This window comes from Periophthalmus magnuspinnatus, chromosome 17, assembly GCF_009829125.3.
Source record: "Periophthalmus magnuspinnatus isolate fPerMag1 chromosome 17, fPerMag1.2.pri, whole genome shotgun sequence".
In the NCBI taxonomy this organism is placed as follows: Eukaryota; Metazoa; Chordata; class Actinopteri; order Gobiiformes; family Gobiidae; genus Periophthalmus; species Periophthalmus magnuspinnatus.
The window spans coordinates 1,871,546-1,889,212 of NC_047142.1; the positions used below are offsets into that span (position 1 = coordinate 1,871,546).

Here is a 17,667-nt window from a genome sequence, read left to right on the forward strand (position 1 = left end):
CAAAGATATTCAGAGAGTTTTACAGAAAAAGAAAGACTTTAAAATCACAAAACGACAAATTAAAGTTAATTAATTAGTTAGAATTAAATAATCAGCATAAAATCAACATCAAAGGAGAAAAGTGCAGTTTAGTCCTGGTTTAGTCCTGGTCTAGTCCTGGTTCAGTCCTGGTCTAGTCCTGGTCTAGTCCTGGTCTAGTCCTGGTCTAGTCCTCGTTTAGTCCTGGTTTAGTCCTGGTTTAGTCCTGGTTCAGTCCTGGTTCAGTCCTGGTTCAGTCCTGGTTCAGTCCTGATTCAGTCCTGGTTTAGTCCTGGTTTAGTCCTGGTTTAGTCCTGGTCTAGTCCTGGTTCAGTCCTGGTTTAGTTCCGTTCTAGTCCTGGTCTAGTCCTGGTTTTTATCCCATTCTAGTCCTGGTCTAGTCCTGGTCTAGTCCTGGTTGAGTCGTGGTTTAGTCGTGGTTTAGTCCTGGTTTGGTCCTGGTTGAGTCGTGGTTTAGTCCTGGTTTAGTCCTGGTTTGGTCCTGGTTGAGTCCTGGTTTAGTCCTGGTTTAGTCCTGGTTTGGTCCTGGTTGAGTCGTGGTTTAGTCCCGTTCTAGTCCTGGTCTAGTCCCGTTCTAGTCCTGGTCTAGTCCTGGTCTAGTCCTGGTCTAGTCCTGGTCTAGTCCTGGTCTAGTCCTGGTCTAGTTCTGGTCTAGTCCTGGTTTGGTCCTGGTCTGATAGAAGTGGATAAGTGTCTTGCTCAAGGACACAAACACAGTGTTCGTCTGTGGGAATCGCACCATCAACGCTCCAACTGAGCTACTTTCTTTGTGTGTCCAATGCATAACAACGAACTTAAAGGTGCATTATGTAACTTTTTTGGTAGACTGTCGCCGTCTGTTGATCTAAGACTTTATGTCGCCTTGAAAGTTCCACAGTGGGGCATTAATGTGTCTGTTTATTAGAGTTAGAGTTTATTTAGATTATTGCTGTAAAAAAGACTTTGATTCTTCCCGTAGGTGGGGTCGCCTCTCCGCAGATCTGATACGTAACTTGGCGAAGTGGCAGCAGGCGGCAGATCCTCCACCAGAAATGTTCCACAGTGCAGCTTTAATTATTACGTTTTTATTTTTTTTGAAAGTGTTTTTTTTATTTTTCGTGCAGAGCTGTGACATTTTAAACAGAAAACACAACCACAGACCTGGATAAATATGTACTTTATTTAGAGTTATATACTGTGTACAGGATGTTTACAAGTACTTTATGTACTCTGGTATTTAGTTTATCAAGTGTTACTGCATAAACTTTATTCACAGTTTTTCTAAAGTTTGGTGAAGTTGCTGATCTGTAAAACATGTTTGAGGAATGAGATTTGAATAATCAGTAGACTGTAGAGAGAGTGTGTGGGGGGGGTGTATGTGTGTGTGTGCATGTGGGGTGTGTGTGTGTGGGGGGGGGTGTGCGTGTGTCTGTGGTGTCTGTGTGTGTGTCTGTGTGTGCGTGTGTAGAACCCTGATGGAGGTGGGAGGGTCTAAGGGAAGCGGGTAAGAGGGCGCATGTGTGGGGGTGTGTGTGTGTGGGTGTATGTAGAGTGCAAGTGTTTTGTGTGTGCGTGCATTTTTGCATGAGTGTGTGTGTGTAAAGTGCATGTGTATGTCTGTGTGTGCATTTGTTCGTGTCTATGTGCGTGCATGCATATGTAGAGTGTGTGTGTTTACATATGTAAAGTGCGTGTGTGTGTGTAAAGTGCATGTCTGTGTGTGTGTGTGTGCATATATAAAGTGCATGTGTATGTCTGTGTGCATTTGTGCGTGTCTATGTGCTTGTGTGCATATGTAGAGTGCGTGTGTGTACATATGTTGTGTGTGTGTGTAGATATGTTGTGTGTGTGTGTACATATGTGGGGTGTGTGTGTGTGTACATATGTGGGGTGGGTGTGTGTGTGTGTGTGTACATATGTGGGGTGTGTGTGTGTGTGTGTACATATGTTGTGTGTGTGTGTACATATGTTGTGTGTGTGTACACATGTAAAGTGCATATGTTGTCGTGTTTGTTGTTTTTAGATCAGTGTTTGAACCATGTGACCTCAGGTGACATGATGTTTTTCGTGTTTTTCGTGTTTTTTTTCAGTTTCTCGTCACAAACTGAGTCTGAGTCTCAGGTTTGAACCGAAGTCTCAGAGTCGATGGTTTAAGTTCAGACTCAAACCTGCAGCTCGTCTCCTGTGACTCGTCCTGTTAAAACATCGTCACGTACCAAAACTTTATTGAACCGTCTGAGTCTGAACCTTTAAACTAATCCACCAAATGATATCCCCCAGTTATAAAGTCTGTAGTATTTGAAGTATTTGAAGTATTTGAAGTATCGTCATGGCTGTGCAGTATTTTTTCGATGTCATGCATGAACACACGAGCACTTTAGACAAACAGGAAGCACCAGCGACAAACGAGCGCACAACCTCATGGTGTTCAGCATGGAAGCACACACAGCACACACACACAACAGAACACGCAAAACACACACAAAACACACACAACAGAACACACAAAACACACACAAACACAACAGAACACACACAAAACACACACAAAACACAACAGAACACACAAAACACACACAGAACACAACAGAACACACAAAACACACACAGAACACACAAAACACACACAAAACACAACAGAACACACACAAAACACACACAAAGTACAACAGAACACACAAAACACACACAAAACACAACAGAACACACAAAACACAACAGAACACACAAAACAGAACACACAAAACACAACAGAACACACATAAAACACACACAAAACATAACAGAACACACAAAACACACACAAAACACAACAGAACACACACAAAACACACACAAAACACAACAGAACACACAAAACACACACAGAACACACAAAACACACACAAAACACAACAGAACACACACAAAACACACACAAAGTACAACAGAACACACAAAACACACACAAAACACAACAGAACACACAAAACACAACAGAACACACAAAACACAACAGAACACACAAAACACAACAGAACACACATAAAACACACACAAAACATAACAGAACACACAAAACACAACAGAACACACAAAACACAACAGAACACACTCAAACTGTCATGGAAGCACTTACACAACACACAAAACACAACACAATGAAATGTTTTTCTTTATAAATATATTATAAAGTGATGATTAAACATAAGTGACGTGTCAATCAAAGTCCATCCACTGAGATCACTATGAAACTTAAAGCTTTTTCAGGTCTTTTATCAAACTGAAAACACTCTGTTCCACCTTGTGATGTCATCATGTGGTGATACAGGAAGTGCTCCACTGTGTTTTTAAACTCCACACACCTTCATTTTCATTTCTAGAATCATTTGGATCATTTCAGCTTCTGGAATTGCCATTTTTTCCTAAACAAAATGCAAAAAGTTGTAGATGTTAACGTGAAAACTACCACTTCATGACATCACAAGGTGGAACGGGCCGTTTTGAATAATAAAGTGTGACTCAAACATGTGAGAATGAAGTAAAACACAACTCCAGGTCTGTTTTTGTGGTGGAAACAGCGTTAAAACACGACTTAAACCGCACAAGACTCCATTTTGTGTCACATAGAACCTTTAAAACAATCTCTCAAGTAACGACAGAACTTTGTATGAAGAAAAGTTCAAACATTCTGAGACTTTCTGGGACAAATACAACCTGTAAAATGTCTCATTACATCAGTGTTTCTGTCCGATACTTTGACCTCGACATGTGACCGTCCTCAGTCCTGTGTAAAATCAGGTTTGTTCAGACGTTTTCTCTTCTTTGACGTTTCCGTTCACTTTGGACGCTCTCAGTAATAAGTCTGTGACGTCGGCCTCGTCGTTCAGGGCGTCGTCCTCAAACTCTGTGCGGAACCAAACCCGGAACTGTGGCAAAAAAAAGAAACAAAGAAACATGTCATTGGAGGCTCGTAGTTAAACGTATTTTCTGGACTATAAGTGTCACTTTTTTCATAGTGACTTATACGTGAAATTATTCAAACAGAGTGAGATCCAGAGTAAACCTGTTGTTTTTTCTGCTTTATTTATCTGATTAACTGTTAATATCTTACGTTAACAAACCAGACACGTGTTCAGTTCTGTCTGTGCTTTTGTAAAATAAATCTTCCTTCAAAAATGCGACTTATATATGTTTTTTTCTTCATTATTGTGCGTTTTTTGGTGCAACTTATACTCTGGAAAATACAGTTCTCTTTGTATAGTGATGTTTTCAAAAGTCAAGTCAAGTTTTACTGGTTAAATTATTGAAAAGAAAACACTTTACATTACTGCCATGACTGATTGTAACAAAAACAAAAAACAAAAAAAAAATATTTGGACAGTTTTTCAAAATGCCTATATATGTTTTTGTAAATGTATTTCTGTTTAAAAAAAAAAAAAGGAAATTATTTTGAAAAGGAAAATAAAATCTCAGTCGTTTGAAATTTGAATTGTACTTCAGTAGTTTTAGAATTTGAGTTTTTTTTCCCAAAAATGGTAAAATTAATGCAAGTATTGAACACATGCGCAACTGATAAAGGGGCACTATGTCACTTTTCTGCTGCACAGTCTGCCATGTTCTTGTCACCATGGAGATTCTCAGGTGAGTCGACAGAGGATGGTTTTAGGGGCCCAAAATTGAACCCTCTTCCTATTTGTTTATATTAGAGGGGGCTCATGTGAAGCTTCTTGCCCCGGGCCCCAAAATCTCTGTCGACAGCCCTGGGGATTATATTGTTTTGCCTGGAATATTCCACATTATGGCATTAAACGTGTCTATTTTTTTCTCCATGGAGACAAACAAATGGCAGCTCCGGGCTAAGTCACAGATCACAGTAAGAGCGTGTGTTTTTTTAAGGTATTTTTTAGCAATAATAAAACACCAAATTGAAAAAAATCCATGGTAGAATTTAATGCCATACTGTGGAACATTCCCGGCAAAGCAGTAATAAGATAAATCCAATCATATTAAACAGGACCGAGTGATTTGGGCCCTATTTTGACTTGTTGTACTGTGTTTTTTTGTGTTTTTCTTTGAATTTTTGCGAATGGAGCAGACATAAAACATAATAACCATAATCCTAAACATAAATCACATTATTTCAGTTGTATATAGCGCCCCCTGCTGTGCAAACGTAAGAAAAACACCACTGTACATCGATTAACTTTCATTTTGACTTTAGAATGGTGATGATTCTGACGCTTCGGTCTGGACCTGTTCGACTTGTTTGTCCTGGAACTCCTGAAGTTGTCGTTGGAAGCCGATGTTTGGGCCGGCGGTGGGCCGGACCGCTCTGACCGCGGCCAGAGCGTCCCGCCAGCCGAGCCCCGCCACCGTCATGAGGTACGCCACCACCAGAGTCACACTGCGGGACACACCGGCCAGACTGGGACAGAGACGGAGGGACAGTAAGACAGATGGATTTAAAGGGGCGGGGTTTGAAGGAGTGAGGTTTAAAGGGGCGGGGTTTAAAAGAGTGAGGTTTAAAGGGGTGAGGTTTAAAGAGGCGGGGTTTGAAGGGGTGAGGTTTAAAGGGGTGGGGTTTAAAAGGGGAGGTTTAAAGGGGTGGAGTTTAAAGGGGCGGGGTTTAAAAGGGGAGGTTTAAAGGGGTGGGGTTGTATAAAAATAAAAACATGAACTTTGATACAGAAACTTTTAATCTCATGATTGTCACTGTTTAAAAAACTGTCTGCACTAGAACTGAAACGGTGAAAAAAAACATGCACAACTGGACAGATAATCTGGAAAAACGTTTTTAAAAATGAACCATGAGTCCCGACTAAAGATGAATTGAACTGAATGTCTGACATCTGCAGTTACTTCTTTTGTTTGTTTTTCTAGTTTTCAGTCAGTTCATCTGTTCATGTCCTGATAGTTTTTATTATTGCATCATGACACCAAAGCAACTTCCTGGTTTGTCAGTTCTGCTTAGTTTTGTTCTGATTTGCCGCTGGGGTTCGAGAGGGTGGAGCTCAGATTTCAGATTCTGACTGTGATGATGTGATTCTCCCAGATGTCGAAATATCTAAAAGTAAATTCACAAATATTGAGCCTGATTATTTCCAGTAGTGACTCTAAACTTCGCCAAAAATCTGCATCTACAATGATTATTTAAGCTGCTCTATATCTGTGTTAAATTAACACAGTTATTATTGAGCTTTATAAATGGACATGGCTAACCTGCTAGCCAACGCATTACAAACAGGAAGTGATCGTGTGCGCACTTCCTGCTCCATCGACTCTGGCTCCAATTCACTTTCTATTGAAAAACTGTGTCCTCTCTCTGTCTCTGCTGCTTCAGACTCGTCATTTTGGTCTTAAATGTTCGTATTAACCCTCTACATGATCCTGGGGTTCTTTTTTTTTTTTTTTTTTTTTTTTTGTTATTTTGAGTTTATTTTTTTAGTTATTTTGAGTTGTTGTTTTTTGGTTTTTTTGGGGTTTTTTGGGGTTTTTGTTTTTTTTTTTTTGTTATTCCAAGGCTTTTTAAATTTTGTTTTATTTATTTATGTATTTATTCAATTTCAGTTATTTTTAGGTTTATTTTCTTTATTTTTTGTTATTTTGAGTTTCTTATTTTTTGTTACTTTGAGGTTTTTGGGGTGTTTTTTTGTTTTTGTTTTTAATTTTTTTGTTATTTTGACTTTATTTTATTTTATTTTTTTTTAACTGTCCCCTCTCTCTGTCTCTGCTGCTTCAGACTCATTCTGGTCTTAAATGTTCGTATTAACCCTCTACATGATCCTGGGGTTTTTATTTCACTATTGTGTCTGTAAATCAAGATATGAACATTAATAACAGACAAATCAGGTCCTTCTTTCCCCGAGGTCGCTCCTGTTAGCGTTAGCAACAGGTTTGATTGACAGCGTTGCTAAGCGCCCGCTCCCTGCTAAACCAGTGGTGCGAGGAAGAAGGGGCGTTACCTTCAACAGCCTCGCTCCTGATTGGCTCTTTGGTTGCTATGATACTCAAGGTCAGAATTTCTAACATGCAACTCTGCTCCAAATTAGCCGCTATAACTGTTAGCCTCGATGAGCTTCATCTGGAGCTGAAGCTGTGGGTGACGTCAGACTCACTCAGTCCGTTTTGGTTCAGAGCTTAGTCAAACTGAAACAAGGAAGAAACACAATGTGAAATTATAAACCAAAACTGAGACGAGTTAGAGGCTTTTAGCTGTTTTTGCTTCACAAAAATGGACACGTTGGTGACAATTTAATAACACGGTAATAAACTTTTTCTCCTCATACCTGCTTCTGTGTTTAACGTCTTATATGGACTTATTTACTTGTGTTTTTTGTGTGTTTTTTTTCTGTTTATATTGTATTTGAAACAGAGCGCCCATGATAAAGAGCTCCCATTCTCTCTTTGGGTCCCTCTGTATAAATAAAGATAAATAAATAAATAGTAAGTTCACTAAAAGAAGCAGATCTAAGAACATCCAAATGAAGCTCGTTAAAATCATGGAGGGTCTTCACGCTTTAACAATAAAGCTACAAATCTGTCAGCGACACTTTGTTCCTCTTTATTTGCAGAGAAGCCGCAGTGAGGCTAAATTTAACCTTCCCCAGAGCTCGTGCTGCACAAACACAGTGCGGTCACTAATGTCACCGCTCGATTGAGAACGGCTCCAAAAACCCTTCGTTTATCATCACTTCTCATCTGCACAAGATAAACACGCCTCGGCTAAATTGGTCTGCATATCTTTTTTTAAATTTTGTATTTTTTGATTATTTTATTTTTACATGTTTACAGTTGGGTTCAGATATATGCTGTATATTTTTATTTTTTTATTTTGTATTTTTTATTATTTTATTTTTACATGTTTACAGTTGGGTTCAGATATATGCTGTATATTTTTATTTTTTTATTTTGTATTTTGTATTATTTTATTTTTTACATATTTACAGTTGGGTTCAGATATATGCTGTATATTTTTATTTTTTATTTTGTATTTTTTATTATTTTATTTTTACATATTTACAGTTGGGTTCAGATATATGCTGTATATTTTTATTTTTTATTTATTTATTTTTTATTATTTTATTTTTACATGTTTACAGTTGGGTTCAGATATATGCTGTATATTTTTATTTTTTTATTTTGTATTTTTTATTTTATTTTTACATGTTTACAGTTGGGTTCAGATATATGCTGTATATTTTTTATTTTTTTTATTATTATTATTTTATTTTTACATGTTTACAGTTGGGTTCAGATATATGCTGTATATTTTTATTTTTTTTATTTTGTATTTTTTTATTATTTTATTTTTACATGTTTACAGTTGGGTTCAGATATATGCTGTATATTTTTATTTTTTTATTTTGTATTTTTTTATTATTTTATTTTTACATGTTTACAGTTGGGTTCAGATATATGCTGTATATTTTTATTTTTTTATTTTGTATTTTTTATTATTTTATTTTTACATTTTTACAGTTGGGTTCAGATATATGATGCTATTTTTTTCAATCATTAGATGTAAAAAGATAGAAATGAAAGATACAGATGGTGCCATTAAAATTACTACTACAACTACAGTTTTTAAATATTTTTTCAGACTTGATCATGTTAATAGTTTTTAAAGGTAATATCTGTAACATGCGCCTCCTACTGGTAGAAACACGCCTCTACAATCACAGCTCGGACGCGTCACAGCCATTTTGCGTCTGTTACAAACTGGTTTTAGACGAAGTGGCAACACAAAGTGAGGAGCTCATTCTGCGTTCTGATTGGATAATCGTCATGTGACAGTGTAAACTCAGTCATAAAGTTTTTACAGTCGCAACATTTAAGCGCGTGTGACCAGAGACGGTGTAAAGACGTGGACTGAGTGAGTGTGACGTGAAGCTCATCGAGGCTAGCAGTTATAGCGGCTAATTTGGAGCCGAGTTACATATTTGGAATTCCGACCGTGAGTATCATAGCAACCAAAGAGCCAATCAGGAGCGAGGCTGTGGAAGGTAACGCCCCTTCCTGCTCGCACCATCGCTGGTTTAGCAGAGAGCGGGCACTTAGCAACGCTGTCAATCAAACCTGTTGCTAACGCTAACAGGAGCGACCTCGGGGAAAGAAGGACCTGATTTGTCTGTTATTAATGTTCATATCTTGATTTACAGACACAATAGTGAAATAAAAACCCCAGGATCATGTAGAGGGTTAATACGAACATTTAAGACCAGAATGAGTCTGAAGCAGCAGAGACAGAGAGAGGAGACAGTTTAAAAAAAAATTAAAAAAAAAACTAAAAATAAAAAACTAAAAATAAAATGAAAAAAACGACTCAAAATAACAAAAAAATTAAGAAAATAAACTTAAAAAAAAAAAAAAAAAAACACTTTAAAAATAATCTCAATAACTAAAAAAAAATTAATACGAACATTTAAGACCAAAATGAGTCTGACAGCAGCAGCTACAGAGAGAGGACGGTTTCTCAAAATATAAAAAAAATAAATTAAAAATAAAAAATAAAAACTCAAAATAAAATGAAAAAACAACTCAAAATAAAAAAAAAATTAAGAAAATAAACTAAAAAAAACCAACAACCTCAAAATTATAAAAAATAAAATAAAATAAAAAAAATAAATAAAAAAAACTCAAAGTGACCAAAATAAAAAACAAACTTTAAAAATAATCTCAAAATAACAAAAGAAAAATTAATACGAACATTTAAGACCAAAATGAGTCTGAAGCAGCAGAGACAGAGAGAGGGGACAGTTTTTCAATAGAAAGTGAATTGAAGTCAGAAGTGTACCCATGATCACATTGCGTTTGGAGCGCAGCAGCTAGCAGGTTAGCTCTGTCCATTTATATAAACAGTCTGTGGACGGACATGTCTCTTTCTACCAGTTAAGTGTAAAGTTAAACACAGAAGAAAGTTTTATAATGCAAATGTAAATGATTTATCAACTTGACGGTTCATGTTTTAGTTTTTATTTTAATTACGTCAGATTTGGACTCTTACCAGTGAACTAGACAGCCCTCCCCTTTAAGACGAGACTCGTGGATGAACTTGATGCTCTGTTGGAAGTGTTGAGTTCTGGAGAGCACAAACGAGAGAGTTACTGCGCGTCAGACATGCTAACTGCTAACTGCTAGCTTAACATGGAGCCGTAATGTGTTTTATCCACAAGTGTCTGGCTACGAGCTGTGTTAGCATGCATGTTTCATATTTTTGTGTATTTTTATTTTACCGTGGACCCCGACTGGACAACTGAGGAATTACACAGGCAGAATAATTGTAATTTTATGACGCTGTGTTGATGCTAATTATGTATCTTCAATGTTCTATACGACACAAAACTGACTCTTCTGAGCTTTAATCTGTTATAATGCTGTTTCCTCCTCAAAAACACTTTATTATTCGTCTGTAACATCTCCAAAGCCCAAAACTCTCTGTTCCACCTTGTGATGTCATGAAGTGGGAGTTTTCAACAATTTTTAACAGCTCCTTTTACCTTCAGTTCTGTAGTAGATTGGTGATTCCAGAAGCTGAAATGATCCAAATGATTCTAGAAATGAAGGTGTGTGGAGTTTAAAAACACAGCGGAGCACTTCCTGTATCACCACATGATGACATCACAAGGTGGAACAGACCGTTTTCAGTTTGAGAGAAGATGGGTTTGTGCGTTAAACATGTGTGAATGAAACAAAACACAACTCCAGGTCTGTTTGTGATGGGGAAACGACATTAAAACAGATCAGAAAACAGCGTAACATGGACCTTTAAGTGTTTCATAGTATTTTCTGGGCAGATTTTTCTTACTTTCCTCAGATTATGTCACTTAAATGTGCTTCAGAGTCATGTTTTGTGCAGTTTCTCTTTGTATTAAAGTGTAAACATAAAGTTCCGTGTGTGTGTTTGAGGCAGATTGACCAAAACTAAATATCGGCCCCTGCTGGAGATTTAAGGCCGATCGTCCATACGCTTAAAAGTCCAAATATCGAAAAATGAATACTACTAGAGATAAATCGATATATCGGTTGGCTGTAGCATTCATTTTTTAGAGTTTTTTTAATTATAAAGTGGTGCACATATAAACATAAATACACTGTAGATCAATCCGTTGACAGAGAAGATGTTTTTACAGTAAAAAGTGAGAAATCCGACTCTGAACGATGTCGTGTTTTCACTTTGTGTCAGGGGCGAGTTTGAAAAATACAATATCACATTTCACATGAGCCCCAGCGAAAGGACAACTGTGTGTGTGTGTGTGGGGGGGGGGGGGGGGGGGGGGGGTTGGTGTGTGTGTGTGTATTTGTGTATCACTCCATGTGGGGGTGTGTGTGTGTGTGTGTAGGGGTGCATGTGTATGTGTGTATTTCTGTATCAGTGTATAAGTGTATGCGTGTGTATTTGTGTGTGTGTGTATCAGTGCATATGTGTGTGTGGCGGTGTGTGTGGGTGTGTGTGTGTGTGTGTACAGAGTCACACATAAACAGCCTGTTGCACAGAGTCACTTCCTTTGTGCTAAAGGTTTTTGCTAAACTCAGAGTCTGGAGCTTCAGAGCGACGTGTTCAGAGAGTGTGTGTGTGTGTGTGTGTGTGTCTGTCACTTGACTGTGTGTGTTTAACATGTTTATAAATGTGTGTAATGTGTATAATGTGTGTTATATAATTATTAAAGTGCATCAGAGACACATTCAGTTCTGATCATTTTGAACATGATAAAAGTGCAGTGTCCAGCAGGGGGCAGGACAGAGCACAGCACAAATGTCTCTGATTAAGTTCCACAAATAACAATGTCATGTTTGTGAAAATTGTTGTAGAACTGATTCTTATTTGTTTATTAAATTCACGTTTGTATTTTCTCCTCAGGACAGAGAAATCGTCCAGGTCAGACTCACAGATTCTGCGCCGGATGATCCGCCGCAGAAATGCAAAGGTACGTCATCTCCTGAGAGAAACAAGACGAGACTTTTGACCAAACACAAACAAACCACAAAATTCTAAGACTAAAAATAGTGTTGTGTTTATCAGTTTAGCGTTAGCATTTAGCATAAACCTGAACTTAAAGAGAAAAAAGTAAAACAATTTGACACAAGTGTTGTTCATTTAAGTTTAAATGTAGAGATAATGATTCAAAATGTCACATATTTTGTTCAACAGAAATAAAACAAATTAATTTCTTATTTTTTCTTCTGAATTTTGTGTTTTTATTTTAGTTTTGCTCAAAGTCGAAGCTTCAACTCAAAAACTTTATTCAGGATGTTTCCACGGACATGATAAAAATAAAGTAAATCAGATGAAAAGTACTTTTACATGTAGTGGAGTAGAAAGTACAGATACTGCTCTCAAATGTACTCAAGTCAAAGTAAAAAGTACACACTGTAACATGTACTTAAGTAAAGCAGATACCTGAAAATTCTACGTAAGTGCAGTACTTTACTTCATGTACTTTGTGACCTTCCACCCGTACAGAACATTTGAACACGTCGTCTGTGACACGTGACCCTGTGTCTGTTTTCACTCGACACACAGCGTCATATCACAGTGACCACAGGGGGCGCTCTGCTCTGGGACAGTGTAACGCTCCTGTACTACACAAATTTGACTCTTGTGAGGTTTAAGTCGTCCTCCTCAAAAACAGATCTGGAGCTGTGTTTTGTTTCATTCACACACTTTATTATTAGTCTGTTTTCATCTCCAAAGTTCAAAACGCTCTGTTCCACCTTGTGATGTCATCAAGTGGTAGTTTTCAAGTGAACAGCTCCTTTTACCTTTAGTTCAGTCGAGATAAGTGGCAACTCCAGAAGATGAAATGATCCAAATGATTCTATAAATGAAGGTGTGTGGAGTTTAAAAACACAGTGGAGCACTTCCTGTATCACCACATGATGACATCACAAGGTGGAACAGAGTGTTTTCAGTTTGAGAGAAGAACTCAGTCTAAATCTGCAGAGTTTGAATGAAACAAAACACAACTCCAGGTCTGTTAGTAACGAGGAAATAACATTAAAACAGATCAGAAAACAGTGTAATCTGGGCCCTTTAAACAGTGTAATCTGGGCCCTTTAAACAGTGTAATCTGGGCCCTTTAAACAGTGTAATCTGGGCCCTTTAAACAGTGTAATCTGGGCCCTTTAAACAGTGTAATCTGGGCCCTTTAAACAGTGTAATCTGGGCCCTTTAAACAGTGTAATCTGGGCCCTTTAAACAGAGTAATCTGGGCCCTTCAGTTCAGGCCTGACCTGGAGTAAAGGCGTGGCGTTCTCGTGAATCGACAGGACGTGTGTGATGTTGTTTCGGGCCAGCTGTTCTCTGTCTCTTGCATCTGGTAAAAAACAAACAAAAAAAACATTATAAACAATCATATATGAGTGAACATATGTGATGTTATTGCTTTGTTTGGAATGTTCCACAGTCTGGCATTAATCGTGTTTATGTCCATGTTATTTTTCTGTTTCGTGTCATCTGTATATTTCTTTTTTTGTTTTGTTTTTTGACTTTTATTCACACTTTGGTCAGGTTGAAGTTGTTTTAAACGAGCCATGTAAATACTCCTAAATTGAGGTGAAGATCTGTGGAGGGGCGAGCCTGTTCATAGTAATAATACATGTTTTAAAGGATTTTTTTTTTTTGAGTAAAAGAAACATCCAAGAATGAATCGATTTAAAAGTTTGATGCCAGACTGTGGAACATTCCAGCAAAAATATTGAGTTCGGTTTTATTTTTTACACTGGTCAATGTTACATAAGGCACACACACACACACATTTACACACACATTTACACACACATTTACACACACACATGTTGTACAGCTCATGAAACGGGTCCATCAGCCTCAGCGACACAAACTGAGACTCAGCAGGAAGTTGTTTTTATGTGTTTGTTTTTATGTTTTTATGTTTTACTTTTGTCATTAAAGTTTGACACAATGTTTATAAAAGAAGAGAATTTGTATGAGGAAAAAAATGAAATAGAAACAAACAGAAAGAAGTTTACATACTAATAAAATAAAATGAAAGAGAAAGAATAAGAAGAAAAATAAGAAAAAAATTAAAATGAATAAGAAGGAGAAAAATAAGAAAAAAATAAGAAAATTATGAATAATAATAATCATAATAATAAAAAATAAAATAAATCAATAAAAAATAATAATATTAATAAGATAGAACTATAATGAAATAAGAAAAAAATAAAGCAAATAAAATTAAATACAGGGTTCTGTCTTTGTATGTATATATATATATATAACATACATATACACACACATATATGCACACACACACACACATACACATATATAATAATAACATCTCCACGGTAGCAGACCTCCACCAGAAAAGTGACATAATGCCTCTTTAAGTTGGTACAAACCTCTGAAATTCCCCAGGTACAAGTCGGGCAGGACCTAGAAACACACGAGAGGTGAAACTTTCACACAGCACAGACTCCATGTTCTATTATTACACACAATGCTCATGTTTAAACCTCTGAGAAACAGTCGAGCCCTGAACTTTACTCCACAGACAAAACAAAACTAACTTTTACCTTGTTGATCCCGTTTCCCATGACAACAAACGCCTCACACCGACCCGCTTCTGTTTCTGCTCCTTTACGACGCACAAACGCTTCAAGTTCATTTAACCAGAGCCCCCGGACTCTCCTCACTGCTCTGTGTCAGCGGAGAGAGCGCCTCCTGCACACACAAACACCGCTGCATGCTGGGAAATGTAGTCCGAGAGAAGAGAAGGCCAAGGTGAGATTGAAACGCTGCAGATATTTTTAGTGATGATGAATATGAATACTCTGTAGTTGATGGCAGCATGTGCTTATCCTTAAATAAACTGAACCCACAGGGATTTACACTGACTTAAAGGGATTTTTGTGCTTTATTTAGACTTACACACATACCAAACATGATGTCATTTAGCAGTAGTAGTACTAGTAGTAGTCGTAGTACACGTGTAATCATTAAACGGATCATTTTACACTGTTTTCTGATCTCTGTTTGTTTCATTCACACATGTTTAACTCACAAACTCTGCAGATTTAGGCTGAGCTCTTCTCTCAAATTGAAAACACTCTGTTCCACCTTGTGATGTCATCGTGTGGTGATACAGGAAGTGCTCCACTGTGTTTTTAAACTCATCCGAGCTCGTCTAAGATCAGAGAAGTAACAAACAGATGGAAAAAAATTGTGAAATAAAAGCAGTAATTTAATATCCAGGGTTAAAAAACAAAACAAAAGAACCTAAACTATGAAAACAAACATAAATAAATACGTTTTGCGTCTCTGAAAATGGGTCATGTTGGCTTTGATGTGTAAATCTAATACTGTTTTGCTTATTTTCTTACAAAGGTGCAAAGTGTTCTGTTTCCCATCATGCAGCAGTGGACGTACACCACACTAAGGGGAGATAACAGCTCTGGTCGTCTGTTCTGGTCATGTGCGTCAAGGTCAAAGCCACATTTCTTATCTTTGGCCCCTCTCATCTCAGGAATGTGTGGCCCCCGTGAAGAGAGGGGTATGAAACACTGGAGCGACGTCACTGTGTCAGACTCGGCTTTAAACACCACGGAAAACACTTCACTAGACACTGTTTTCTTTCTTTTTTTTATTTAACCCGACTGTTTTTGCTGTAGCTCAGTCGTCCCCAACCACCGGCCCAAGGACTAGAACTGGTCCGTTACGCGTTTGCTACCGGGCCGCACAAAAACAGTCAATAATTTATCATCGACTGAATCTTCTCCAAAGTCACTGACACTTTTAAATCTTCACTCGCTCCTATAATTCTTAAGTTAAACTCACCAAATTTTAGCAGAAGATAAACTGAACCTTCTGAGATTTTTGTTAATATAAACAGTTATAATTGTTCACTTACACTTGAACTTATTACGACTTAAACTCGGGGAAGTAAAAATGACCTAATTCTTAAAACGTGATGTGTTTTAAGTATCTAACATTTTGTGTTTGTCCCTGAACAGCCTGATCCAACTCACTTTGCGTCACATTTAAATCATTTCCGCTTATGTCTCTTATTTGATCCTCGATATCACGTTTTAAGTCGTTTATTAAGTCGTCTGAGGTTTATTCACAAACACCTTTTCTTTAAGATCGACCCACAGGAAGAAATCAGGACGAGTCAGGTCTGTGGAGATCAGAGTTCATGATTTTTTTTCAGCTTTTTGACTTTTGTAAAATGAAAATCCTGAGAGGAAATTGCCACAGAAATCCATTTGATATAACGGCGAGTTTATTATATCTGTGCTGGATCTGCTCTCGCTCCACGACGATGTAACATGTAAAACACATCAGAAACATACAAAAGTAGAGCCACAAGAGAGTGAAAATGAGCCAAAAGTAACAGACAAAAGAGGAAAAGGCCGACAGAGGTGATAGAAGAGGAGCCTACGACCTCCGAGAAGAAGATAAATTTAACAGACAACACCAGGAGTCCGACTTAAAATATGAGTTTGTCTCTGCAGGCGACTCTCACGCCGAGTCCGAAACCTTCAAAACTGCTTCAGCACATGGAGAATAAGCACCGGGTTTAAAAGATAAGACTTTAGAGTTTTTGAAAGAAACAAACGTGAACAAGAAGGAAAGAAGAAACAAGTGCAGGTGTGGGGACGCTGGCCCGAAGTGATCAAAGTAGGAGGCAGATTAAAAAAAAGAAGTCCCACTAGATACAATTTATTATCAGTGTTGTGGTCCCCCGTGAACAAAAATAAAAAATACATATTTACAAAAATTAACGGTGCACAACAAAACTAAGCAACAGAACTTAAACAACTAAGGGAAAAAGCCACGTGTGCCCTGCTACACTGATGTCTCTGCTCAAATACCCTCCTGCACCTGAAGCTCCTCTCCCTGGTCCACACATCTCCTCCACAGAATCTTTTATGTAAAAAGATGTCCATCTCTCAGGCCCAAGTCCCTTAACTAAAGTGTTTAACAAAATAACCATAAACACTTAAAACACTGAAACAAAATACATAAAACATTAACACAAAGAAACAAACTTAAATCAGTTTTCCCCTCCCCTGACTTGTAACTTGGCCTTGTGGTGTCACCTGCTTGTCTCTATAGAGCTGCATATGTTTAATGCTGCACTGTGGAACATTCCAGGCAAAGCAATAACTTTTTTTAAAAATTTAATTTAATTTAATATTATATATATATATGTATATAATTTTTTTATTTGTATTTATTTTTTTATTTTATTTTATTTTTGTATTTTTATTTTTTTATTTCAATCAAAAATGCAATGCACTCATGTGTCCAGTTCACTTAATGCACATTTCACATATTTATTTATTTTTTCTTATTTAAGCACAAAAAGGAGTGGAAAGAAAAAATCTTATTAAATCCCACACATAACTTCTCCATCCAGGCAAGCGGGTGGTGAACCCTCCATGAAAAATGTACATAATGCACCTTTAAAGTCTAAAATGCAGATAATATTCTAAACTGTTGGCTTTTTTTTTAACTCTGTGTCAATTAAAACTGGACACATTTTACGCACATGGTCTTTAAGCATTTATTGCAGTTCTGAGCCACTAAAACTAAACAGGCTGTGATCTGTTTCAGTGTAATCTCTGAATAATAATAATAATAATAATAATAATAATAATAATAATCTTTTAGTGCTCACTTCAGTGTAAACAGCTTCTTCTCAT

The 17,667-nt window shown here is 37.2% G+C and overlaps 1 protein-coding gene across 1 annotated transcript; it reads right to left on the reverse strand.

Annotated features, from left to right (window-relative positions):
- Positions 1-1,614: 1,614 nt before the first annotated feature.
- On the reverse strand, positions 1,615-14,658 carry dusp22b (dual specificity phosphatase 22b). The gene is made up of 7 exons (XM_033982778.2): positions 14,536-14,658; positions 14,362-14,395; positions 13,231-13,313; positions 11,887-11,936; positions 10,004-10,078; positions 5,254-5,425; positions 1,615-3,926 (listed from the first exon to the last, which is right to left on the reverse strand). Exons 1-7 carry the CDS (start codon positions 14,554-14,556, stop codon positions 3,795-3,797), a joined length of 567 nt encoding a protein of 188 aa, XP_033838669.1. The 5' UTR covers positions 14,557-14,658; the 3' UTR covers positions 1,615-3,794.
- Positions 14,659-17,667: the final 3,009 nt, after the last annotated feature.

What these genes read in the sequence shown, in the direction of transcription:
- dusp22b (XM_033982778.2), bottom strand. Translation starts at nt 14,556, where the DNA reads ATGGGAAACGGGATCAACAAG. An exon ending in TGGGAAACGGGATCAACAAG is followed by an intron (nt 14,396 to 14,535) that starts GTAAAAGTTAGT and finishes GTGTGTTTCTAG; the next exon opens with GTCCTGCCCGACTTGTACCT. An exon ending in AGGACAAACAAGTCGAACAG is followed by an intron (nt 3,927 to 5,253) that starts GTCCAGACCGAA and finishes TTTTTGCCACAG; the next exon opens with TTCCGGGTTTGGTTCCGCAC.